The sequence below is a fragment of the Daphnia carinata genome, chromosome 1, assembly GCF_022539665.2.
Source record: "Daphnia carinata strain CSIRO-1 chromosome 1, CSIRO_AGI_Dcar_HiC_V3, whole genome shotgun sequence".
In the NCBI taxonomy this organism is placed as follows: Eukaryota; Metazoa; Arthropoda; class Branchiopoda; order Diplostraca; family Daphniidae; genus Daphnia; species Daphnia carinata.
Genome location: NC_081331.1, coordinates 352272 through 364528, shown reverse-complemented (window position 1 = coordinate 364528; position 12257 = coordinate 352272). Strand labels below are relative to the sequence as shown.

Genomic DNA, 12257 nt, shown 5'->3' with positions numbered 1-12257 from the left:
GCGATATATAACGAACTGAACGATGGAAAAAGTCCAGATTGCACGCGCGGACAGCAAGCAGGCGGCCATGAAGAGGGTGGGTTATAACTTATAAGAGTCACAGGGAAAAAAAAAAAAGAGTGAACCAAAAAAATAAAATAAAAAGTGAAAGAGGATGAGAGAGATGCGTAGAGATAGCTGGTCTCTATAGTTACACGCTATGGCGATCATAGGGTTTAAAGCTATACACTAACGATTGGCCAGGCCTCATACGCATGACGATGTTGGTACTGCGCCGATGCGCTGCTCGACACTATCAGGTGATGAAGCTGCAACCGACACACATGGCCAACATCGTCCTCCCACGGATGCGGACCGTTGCTGGACGAAGTTTTTATTTTCTTCGGTCGTTTTCCTTTTTCTTTTTTTTCCCTCCAGCTTTCCAGACTCCTGAAAAAGGATGAACTGTAAAAGAACCATTATATAGCTGGGCCCCCACTCTCTTGCCGTCTGTGCTGTTTCGTCTCTCTCTTTCTTTTCTCGCTGTCTTTTTCGGACGCAACAGCTCGGTCGAGTTGTCGTGTAAACAGGACGAGCCATGCCACCATGCGGAGAGCCGACCGATGTGCAGGAATGAGAGAGAGAAATAGGACGGATGCTTCTGCTACTTGCGCCTTTTGCCGACAGACACGCCGGAACGGAATGAACGTACCATCCAGTTTTTAGCCCTGGTGTGCAGTGAGCGACTGCTAAATCCAGAAAAGAAAAGGAAGCAAGCCTTAAAGGACTGTAAACTTAAGGGACAATGAAGGGGCAGCGAGTTGATGATGACAGCCATTTTGAAGAGGCAGGAGGAATACCAGCAGCCATCAGAAGGAGAAGGTGGAAGAGGGCGCGAGGGGCTATGGCAAAAAAAAAAAGGAAGAAGAGCATCGACAAGTAAAAAAAGACGCCAAGGAAAAAAAAAAAAAAGAAGAAGAAGATGCCACTGTCCAATGTCCTGTCATCACTCCTGAATTCTTGTGCCTGTATGCCGCCGCCGAGCAGCAGCAACACGCCGCATGGGCGCTGTTTGTCTTCCGCAGCTATAGCATTCATGCTGTGGCCGAACCGATCTGATAGATCAACAGCCCCATGTGAAATAGCGCGTCTCTCTATCCTATTATTACTTTCCCTCGTGACTTTTGGCCACTCCTTTTATGTCCATTCGCAATTTAATAATAGCAGCAGCAACATCGGCAATCCGTGCTGATATCTGGCTTTAACATGATATTCCATTCGATTGTTATGAAGCGATTGCCTCTATCACTTTTTTTGTCACAATAAATCCCATTATTAGCTCGTTGATGAAGTCATGCCACAATTCGTACGTGTTCCAGATAAATAAGAATCAAAAACGGGGTGGGGACAGCAGATGGGACTCTTGCTCTTGAATCAAGACAACTGCCGACGAGAGATGGAAAGATAAAGTCCCCAACAGATATGCCCGATCCGCCGATGATGAAGAGTTGGGCAACCAAAATGAAAATAGAAAGGAGAGAGAAAGAGGAAAGAAAAGTGAGATGATGGGGTAGAGTACAGAGAAAACGATAAAGAAAGGAACGTAATACCCACACAGCGGTTATCAGTAGTTGTGTGCTGGCTCTCTATATGTGTGTATATCGGGAGAAAGGAGAGACAGGGCCGAGATCATCACAGAGACACACGCACACACATCAGCCAGACTTACAAAAAAAAGATTGTGCACATGCCTCTGTCATCGATAAAAAAAAAAGGCCCTTCATGACGACACTGTTTGCATCAGCAGCAAAGTGCCGCACAACTTGATTGGGATGTTGATTGCCTCGTTTGATTCCGTGACCGTCGATATCCTATATCACCATTTCTTTATTCATCTTCCTTTCTTTTTTTTTTTTTTTAGTCAATTACCCCTGATTTCATTCATTTGCATGGAAGACATTTGTTTTTCACGTTTGAACGCCGCCTAATGGGTTGCACGCGGCGCTGGTGCGTAGACCCTTGGCCGCATGATGCGCCGTGGTGCCGCGCGCGCGTCGGGTTGGGCCGCAACATCTGACTGGCTGCGATCAAGTTGGATTTGTTCCGCTTCACGAGGACCGATGGACGGGGTCATCTCGTCAAGTCTTGACCCCGCCTTCTTTTCCACGAAAAAAAAAAAAAGAACTCGTCGTCGTCCGCCGTTTCTTGGGATGGATGGAAGTTCGACACGCTGGAACTGGCTGGAGCCGGCCAACATCAGGAGGAGGAGAGGGGAGGCAAGCCAAATAGGAGGAGGGATAAGAAGCCAAATTGGAAGGAGAAGGGTGGGCATGGCGCCTCGCCAGTGTCAGATCCACTATAGTCCTATATACTTTTCCTTTTCATTTTGACTTTAGAGTTCTTGTCTCTCTCGCTCTCTCTCTATCGTCCGCGCGCTTTCTGCTTGCTCTTTAAACTTTTTTACACATATATCGAGAGGGCACTCTCCAGTCTGTGCTGCTGTACATCGTCACGCTCCGGGAGTAGCGGACACACATTCAGTGAGCCTCCTCGTTTATTTTTTTTTTTTTCATAAATTCCCCGTTGGCAATTGTTTTTGTTTTTTTTCATTGCTGATGATTTGACATTCAAATTTGAAAGTGACATTGTGACAGTAGCAGATCACGAATATCTTGTGCGTCGGGTCTATTACGGCAAAAACATACGAAAAAAAAAGGAAAACATAAGCTATGATGAAGTTAGAACACGTCGAAGCATCGTCGTCCGCTTGTTTGCCGCCGCACCACCATCACCACCCGTTGATGATCATGGAACACCTGAGTCCGACTAGCGCCTCTTCCTCAGCGGCGGCCCTCCAGGATTTGATGCAGCAGCATCATTCAAACATGATTAGTGGTCACCATCATCACCATCTACTTCACCACCAACAGCAATTACACCAGCAACAGCCGTCGGTTGAGAGTTCGTTAGCCGATAGCAGCGAGGACAAAATCACGACGGCGAGCGTTGCTCCGACATCGGCCCCCAGCGGGGGAGGTACAGGATCGAGCAACAATGCGAGCACAGGTAACGGCGGCAACAACAACAACAACGGCTCAAACAGCAACAGCAGCACCAGCAAGAAATCGTCATCTTCATCGTCCGGAAACGCCGGCGGCGGAGGAACGGCGTCTTCATCATCGACGACGGCGGCATCGGGAGTGAGACGGCAAGAGAAGCCTCCTTATTCGTACATCGCCCTGATCGTGATGGCCATCCAGAGTTCGGCCAGCAAGCGGCTGACGTTGAGCGAAATCTACCAGTTCCTCCAGCAGCGGTTCCCTTTCTTCCGCGGCTCCTACCAGGGATGGAAGAACTCGGTCCGACACAATCTCTCGCTCAACGAGTGTTTCATCAAATTGCCCAAAGGGCTGGGACGGCCGGGCAAAGGTCACTACTGGACCATCGACCCGGCATCCGAGTTCATGTTCGAGGAGGGCAGTTTCAGGCGACGGCCCAGGGGTTTCAGGCGCAAATGCCAGGCCCTGAAACCTTATCACAGTTTCTTCCAGAACGTCAATCCGGCGGCCGTCACGGCGGCGGCCGCCGCTTCAGCCGCCCATCTCGCGCTGGCCAATTCAGGCGCGCCGACTTACGATCTTCAGCAGCAACAACAATCGCTCTTGTCGCAGCAGCAACAGCAGTCTCAGCAACAACAACACCAGCAATCGAGTTGTTCGTCGGGACTCGGCCAACTCAGCCAACATCAGCCGGACTACGGTAGTTTGCATGCGAGCTGTTCGTACAACGGCTCGTCGGCTTCTTCGATTGTGCAACAACATTACAGCAACGCGTACAGCAGCTCAGGTAGCGGAGGTTACCTGACCAGCTGCAATAACGGCGCAGATTATTACGGCACCAATGGCGGCGGCGGGGTGGTGGTCACGTCGACGTCGTCGGTTATTGGCCAGAGCAATCTCAGTCCCACGACGTCTTCGCCGGCGTGCGATTGGACCACAAACGCCGCAGCGGCAGCAGCAGCTGCAGCGGCGGCGGCGGCGGCTGCGGCGGCCGCTGCGGCTTCAACGTCCAACAGCAGCGCCATGCATTACCATCATCACGGCATGACGAGCCTATCGTCGAATTGCGCCAGCAGTTCGGCAGGTATCGTCCATCAGCAGGCCTACACGACGAGTAAGACGCCGCACAACATGAGCCCGGCGTCGTCGGCGTCGCACATACATCATCATCAACAACATCATCAGGACAATGGGCTGGTAGCAAGTGCCGACGGTAGTTACACGACGGCCAATTTGCAGGCCATGGAAGCCGTAGTCGACATCCCCCTCTCATCAGGTAAAATCAATCACTAATGTTTATCAATAAAAATAGCCTACAATTATTTTGATATGATTATTTTGATTGGCTTTAGATCCGTGGACGGTGAGCTACAACGCCTATTATCGCGGCCGGGAAACGGGTGGAGCGACTAGCAACTACGTCCTTTAGTTTCTCTTCGTCAAGTTGTCTTCTAATCAACTTTGTTCATTCTTCACTACGTCCGCCAAATTATTTTGCATACTCTTCGAATCGTCATGCCAATGCATCCTCAGCATAAACAGGTAAAAGAAGCGTTCACTTTAGATTTTCTATAGTTCTGTATGGGCTTATCTTGCAATCATTCCTCATGTCTCGATGTTGATCTAAGCTTCCTAAACGAAGGCCGCTTTCAGTTGCTGACCAACAACTCTATTACTAATCTGTACACACAAATTGTTCTGTGATGATTCCGCTAAGAATGGTCGACTTAAAACTTCCTGTCGGCATTGTCTGTCGCCATTTTTATTGAAGGGCTCCGGTTAGTTGGCATTGCTGATGGTCATACATCTGTGGGCAAAATAAGCGGCCAATGAGAGGAAAGCTTTGGTCCTCATTTTCTTATTCTTTAACACTTAGCTGCCGACTTATGAGCAATCTTCCCCCCATCTTTTTTAAGAACAAAGTGTGAGACTGCGTATCACCGAGATATGAAGATGATGAGGTTTACTTCAGAGCCTAAATGCCGATAACCGTCCTCACTTCAATTAGTGTGACAGTGGCCGAGTTGTGACCCGACCGAAGGCTATAAGTCGCTATTTATGCCATGTACCAATAATATGCGGGCGTAACATTCGTGGGAACCAGTCACCCCATGTTGCGTGGCTCTGTGTGTTAGTTCAACATGATATAGCTAGGGCGAGATATATATGCCTATATACATGGCAACTGCTAAAAAAAAGTCGGGCATTTTTTTTTTTACACAACCCACTGCGGTTTCAGTTTCGTCTGTGGCTATGTAGCGATACAGACTTTACATGGGATTTCACTCTACAACTAGTATAGGGCCAATAGCTATAAGATATCAGCTGTATCCTTTGACGACCCTAGCGACCCATGCGACCCGTTTCGTTCAGCAAGTAGCGCAAGTGACGTGAGAATAGCGCAGTCAAAGTCAATGTGCAATGGTCGATGACTTATATCCTTCTTATTTTTTTTTTCCCCTGGCCCCCCCAAAAACTCCCATGTATGCTTCGTATTCTTGCACGTCTTTATTTTCGTAACTGTACGTGATGTTACGTTATAGACGTAGGAGGCCTATATGACTGCTATTTGGGCTCTGTATTGCTACTGCTTTTGCGCTTGGGGGAAGTTTGAGTTGCAATCCGGTTCGAGTTGCGGTTCCTTCAGGTTGACAAGAGCAGTGCGCGTGACCCTGTCGACCGCAAATGTTTCAACACGTCCTCTCATTGTGCCGTATAGTCTTACGTTCTGTCCCTTTCTATTAGTATGTGCGTTCTCCCTCCTAAAGGCGCAAAGTGCTGATGCCCCTATAGATGCCAGTTGATATAGTATAGTCCTCTGTTGTATCGGAACGGCAGCCGCACTTGACCCCAACGACCGCATATAGCACAGCAAGGCCATTCCCATATTCCTACCACTGGTACTGATGCACTGGAAAGTATAACTGGGATATGATGGGTCTAACGCGATTGATTGGTTGAATAGCAACATGTTAAAGACACGATAGATGATGTTTATCTTTCTTTTATTGTTGTACAGGTGCAGATTTCAAGACGAAAACATTAGGCCTTCATCTTTCTAGGCCTTGGAACGTTAGCAACCGCTTCCAACTGTACATAAAGGCTACACAACGATGAATTCTACCAGTATCGACATATTATCTTGTCACTGGGTGACGAACCCTTTTTTCTGCATGACGACACATCACAGTTATTGATGAAATTATTATTTATGCTACTGCCGCTTTCTTGTGCCATAACATCGAAATTGATGCACTCTGACCTTGTTCTCGCCAATATCACATAGGGCCTTATGATGATGGGTATTGCGCTAGTCCGTCTATGTTTCAGATGACTCAACCAGTAATATGCCGTTCGACTGAATACTTATCATTGTAATAATGTTGTAATAAATTTAACTCAGTGGTCAAAGACATTGAAGCGTAACCAATTCAAATGTGCCTAAAATACTATCAGACGAGAATATAGAAGGTAAATGAAATTTGAGTTACGTTATGGCATTAGCAAACCTTTTCTTTATACAGACGTGTACATACGCCCTAATGTTTCATTTCATTTCCTGTACTTCTTTGTTATTTTTTTCTTTAAACATTTGAACCTTTTTGATAGCCTATAGCCTAATGATCCGTATGAATTTATTTGGCGCAATACAACGGCCATAAGCCTTATCAATTCCTTCAACAACTAAAAAGAAAACAATGAGAGCAATTGATTCGTTCATCGCTATTCAAATGAATTGTAAGTTACTACACCGCTCTAGGCCTGAATTTCTTTCAACTCGTTTTATATGGCAAAGGATAAAAGGCCTGCGAGTTGCCCTTTACGATGACATGCATAGTAGCCTTCAGCTTTTCAACATCATCGACGGCTGACACTATCCAGGCCATCCTTTGCCGTTTTCACTCCTCCCGTTTTTGACGACTTTCCTACAAAAAGAAAATGTTTCAGTAGAAATCGTTGACCATGTGGAACAAAAAAAAAAAAGATTTGTCCTTTCCTTGTTTCATAAAAAAAAAAGATGAAAATCTTTGAAATTGAATCTGGCTCAAGGCATCCCCTTTTAGAAGTTCAAAATCAACGAACGAACTAGAAATAAAAAGAACGAAAACAACTGTGTGTATGGATTAGCCATCTCATTAGGGTATCGCATTTCATTTTGATTTTTGCTATAACATCAACGGGTCGGGCGAAACTAGATGGATTTATCAGTTACACATGGAGAGAGCCGTAGGACTTGCAGAGTGATTCACATATTTACTTTATACCGGTGTTGGAAAACTCGAACGACGATCAAACATACGTTATGTTTTACACCAACAGTGTGCTATCATTCATTTAGCCATTCGACGAGAAACGAACTAGACAGATAGCATAAAATTGAAAACAATTAGAGAACATCAGTCAGAGTTAAAATCATTTCTCCATACGTTATTTAGGCTGGAATTGCCGCTGTTCTCTGAACATTTGATCATTGTCAATACTCGGAGCAGTTTGCTGTAAGACGAGTAACATTAGAAGCATGTAGCCTAGCATGTCGATGTCAAATGGGCGCGCCTTGGAGACGACGAGACCTCCATCGTCGTCTTACTTGGGGGCTATTATTATACTGTTTAGCCGTGGAAACAACCCGCTTATTCAACACCTATTGAGCCATCAATTGAAACAGCAACACGTAAGAGGAAACAGCGAGATTTTTAGTGCATTGTCGAGATCAAACGATGACCCAACCGTTGCATCACCGGATATTCCGGACAGCCATTCGCGAAGTCTCTCAACATGGTGGCAAACTGAAAGAAAAGGATTTAACCGAACATTGCCAATATGGAACGATCCCACGTTGTACTTTTCTAACAATTCAACGAGTTCCCTCCAATAGTCCAATAATAGAATAACCCTTTAATGCATTCTTTTGTGTATGGTACTGCGGACGTAAGTTACCACTCTATATTCAATAGCAATTAAGCTTGTTTATTGGACGAATTGTATTAGGGCTATGGTTCAACCTAATGGCCTAGTTGAATTTTGCTATCTTTATCCAGGACCATATTTATGAAAGCGGATGATGAAAGATGGTGGTGCAATGTGTGGGCACCACCCATCAAGCTACATCATCGGCAGGCTCCCAGCAGATGGACGCCGCATGGGCACATAGTGCCGCTGGATGCTGCTTTGTCCGCGCCTTGCCCTGTCGCCGCCGCCTCCCCAGTTCTCCGCGTAATTGTGGATCCCGATGCGCTCGTCCCTTTTTTCTTCTCACTTTTTTTTTCCCCCTTCTTCTTGTCCTGTTGTCTTCAACTAGTTTGCATGCTGCTGTTTTTAGAGCCCCTCAATATAATTATGACAACCATCGCTGTTCTCAGCGCTCTCTCTTTCTCTCCGTATCCCCCTTCCATCCAATCCGCATCCGACGTCTATCTAATAGGTTAGGCTATAGACAAAAAAAAAACGGCTGTGTGTGAGGACTTTTTCCTTATTGTTTTCGTTTTGTTTTTTGAAGAAAAACAAAACAAAAAGTTGGAAAAAAAAGAGGGGGCGGGCGCCGCGAATGAGCCGTCCAATATAGACTGGCCTGGCTGAATGGATGGGCTCAAATTTTTATTTCTTTACTTGACGAAGCAGAAAAGAAAACATGGCCATTTGGGGGGGGGATGATTTGAAGCCACTACGCTTCGAGAATAAGACGAACAGGCCAAGCAAAGCAAAGGCTGCTGGATGGAACAAAGAGCTGCACGTCGTGGGGGCATTAGAGCGAACTCCCGGCATCAGTATATGCGGTATGGACGTTTGAGGCAGGGGTAAAAGCAAGCATATAAACAATCGTCATAAACAGACTTGTTGACTGGCAATAGAAAGGATATAGATAGAATCCCGAAAGGGAAACGCGGCCGAACTTGTATAGTAACAGAAACACAAAATGCAGCCATTCATATATGTATATTGATTGGTTATACAGGATACGTACACTACTAACTGAAACGTATTGGGCAAACATTGGGGAAAAAAAACTGTTGCGCTCTTGTTCTTATTTTTTGTTTGGCTTTCTTTAAAAGAAAACCTTAGGGTACTGCGTGGGTGGAGACAAAGGCAAAAGAAATTCAAAAAAAAAAAAAAAAGGATTGACGTATCACGTCGGGTGTTGCCGGCTGGGCCGGGCTTACGGACGCAAAACGAAACAGAATGGTTGCATGGGCATTTTCATTTGATGAAGACATTTAGCGTTTGCTCATATATTTCGACAATTGACATTTACGACACGTTGGAATCGAGCGGAAGTGTTGAATTGCTGGCAAGGATTAGATAGGTGAGCGACTGTGCTATGCGCGGAATGCGGCGGGGCTTTAATGAACGATCAGACCACCGTGGCCATAGTATACATAGCTTATACAACTTAGGCTGCCGTATGTAAACAAGACAGCCGAGGGATAGTAAACACGTAGTAAACATGAAGCCATCAGACACGCGAGAGCTGAACGCTGGCACGCGCATGCATAACTATGTCACGCCGTTGTCATTATGTCGTTACCATTCGTGTTTTCTAATTTAAACCAATTCTTAATGAAAAGAATTGCTTCGTCTTAAAAAAAATAAAGCCTGCTTGTATAAATGTGGTCTACGAATTGTAATCGATTGCTCTCTGAAGATCAAAGTTTACCTTGACGACAATCTAATCGAGTTCGCACCTATTTTGACGCCTACAGGTCAGTTTCAGTACGATGATAAACGATAAAGTATTGGGTCAATCACGCGCTGAATTTGTCGTGCGTGATTGACAGGCAAGCGATGCGGGAGTAAGGTGCGATTAGTGCGGTGGGGGGGGTGGGCCAAAATAATGGAAATTTTCCAATTTTCAACCAAGAAAGCCATCTGGCGGCCAAAAAATACACTTTCAAAAGTCAACCGCGAAAATCAATTGGACGTTCAGAGACAGAAAACCGAAACGTCTTTGCATTTTCGGGATCAACCAGGCGGACGTGAAAAGACTGCTGCACTGCTCCTAGATGGCAGCTGTACCCAATGTTGTTCGTGATATCGGCGTAAAGATTTATGTTCTTTTTCGGCATGAATATGTAATAGATTTCGAAATCGTGGAAGTAAACTAGTACCGTACTGGATGTAATGAAAACGTTTATTACCCCAAAATGTACATCCCCAGACAAAGTGGTAACGATTTTTCAAGCTTTCCGTTTGAAGTCTTGCGAATAACACCGTCATAAATTTTAGAGTTTTACATGTTTTTAGTTTGTTTATTTTTCAAACAAAAAACGCCTAAATACCCTCTTAAAACTATGGCCCCTCTTTCAAAAATCTGTGTTTACGCATGTATATTTGGCCTAGGCAGTGTAGTATAATATTTTGAAACGAGAAGAAAAATATTCATTTCAAAGTTTCAAACAGCTCATACTTTCTACCCTGTTTGTATACTCACAAGTGTAACAGAGTACGTCACAAACAGGTTCTTTTTATTGGATTGAAAGAAGATTTCGGAACGTCTTATACTGCCATACGTGCCGTACCCCACTGGATTTTCTTAATCGACTGTATTGGTTCTTCTCTTTTATTTTTACAAGACGGTAAAAGCGTCTAAACGCCTTGTATTCTTTTTATTTCGCACTGAAAAGAAAAACATTGGGTCCTATAACACTAAAAAATGGAGGGGGGGGGGGATGAGCCTTTAGTATCACCCGAGACAAATGAGCTGCAAAATCATTTGTAAATGATGCGTGCGCGCCTGTCAAGACGGCGTAGAATTTCCGGTCGGGGGCCTGCCCGTCTCCCCCAACAATGGTTTGGACCATCTTCCAAGACATTTCAGCATGTGAAATATAGGCCTGCACAGCCATGTATAGACCCATCATGTATTATACGTACACATAGGGAGGAATGTTCCGGAGTAAGTCATCGCGACTCATTTGAGGGTCACCCCCACACGACAGCCAGGCGAAAAGGGAGAGAAATTGAGAAGAAAGTGGACGCCATCATCCAAAAAAGAGACGAGGGAAGACAACCCAGTTGACGAGTGTCGTCCGTGTCGGAGGTGGCTGCTGTACCACGGAAGCCTCAACCGGCCCCGGTTTTAATTTTTTTTTCGTACAAAAAAAAAAGACTATAAGAATATTTCCTAGTAGTACACTGAGTGTGTGTGTGTATTTCGAAATGGCTGAGTAATTCGACACCACCTACCGCTCATCCACGCACGGAGACCCACACACGCGGAACGCGTTCGCCTCCACCCCGGTTTCCCATCAGGAAAGAACGTTTGCATCCCATTTCTACTTACAGCTTTTCATTGACAGTTCGGGGGGTATATAGCTTTCGGCTCGCATCCCGCGAGTAGCTTATTATAGTTCATTCATTAAAAATATCCAACTGAACATGCTAATACAGTTTCACATCCGTTCAAACCGGGTTGTATTCTTTGAGTCCCACGACGTGTCCAATATAGATTTTTAATATAGATTAGGCAGCTAACGTAGGTGTCCTCGTACATCTTGACATTCCTACGTGCAGAATTGACCCCTTTTTCGATACGGTTGTCAACATCACGGCCCAAAGAAACACCCTAGCTTCTAATGACGCTGATGGTGTGTTAAATCAAGTACATACGAATGCATTTCATCCGAGAGAGATGAGGTCACAGATTTGCCATCAGGTAGGATTGTTTGTAAACGCAGATCAACAGTAAGTTACCCTCAAGCGGGTGATTGGTTTATACCGAATTAGAGGCAAGATAAAATCAACAATTGTATCTTACATCTCATATAAAAATCATTAAAAAAATAATACCGCAGCATGCGGGCATTCTTCCGCCTTGTTGGCAATCACCGTAGGTGTTGGGGGACTTTTAGATTTAAAAAAAGAAAAGTGTCACTAGCAATAATACTTGGTGAGTCCCCCGTCCTTCTTTACACACCTCATTCATTCACATACAGATAGACAGGTAGGTGTATAGTAATTTCCCCATTTTGTACTCACACTGAATCTTACAGCTTTCACACCTTTTATATTCAGCCAACCCTCGTCATCCCCTCGTTTTCTTAGGTTCACCATTCCTTCTCCTTCCCTTATCCCAACCTCCAGCCGAGTCCTAATAGAATAAGCTAGAGGCTCATGCCATCGAGAGAAGAATAGGGGACATCAGCGTGTACCTTTAGATTTGCCCTCCCAAGCCTTTGCCTTTGCCCTGTCTGCTACACAATCGGCCTCGTTGAACGGTATCTT

At 45.2% G+C, this 12257-nt stretch overlaps 1 protein-coding gene across 1 annotated transcript; it reads left to right on the top strand.

Annotated features, from left to right (window-relative positions):
* Window positions 1–2369: 2369 nt before the first annotated feature.
* Window positions 2370–6453, top strand: LOC130691961 (forkhead box protein F1-B-like). The gene is made up of 3 exons (XM_057515009.2): window positions 2370–4314; window positions 4391–4580; window positions 6058–6453. Exons 1-2 carry the CDS (start codon window positions 2709–2711, stop codon window positions 4465–4467), a joined length of 1683 nt encoding a protein of 560 aa, XP_057370992.1. The 5' UTR covers window positions 2370–2708; the 3' UTR covers window positions 4468–4580; window positions 6058–6453.
* Window positions 6454–12257: the final 5804 nt, after the last annotated feature.

Excerpts from the sequence above, each read along its gene's own strand:
- LOC130691961 (XM_057515009.2), top strand. The coding sequence starts at position 2,709 with ATGATGAAGTTAGAACACGTCGAAGCATCGTCGTCCGCTTGTTTGCCG. Across the intron at positions 4,315-4,390 it reads CGACATCCCCCTCTCATCAG|ATCCGTGGACGGTGAGCTAC; the intron begins GTAAAATCAATC and ends GATTGGCTTTAG.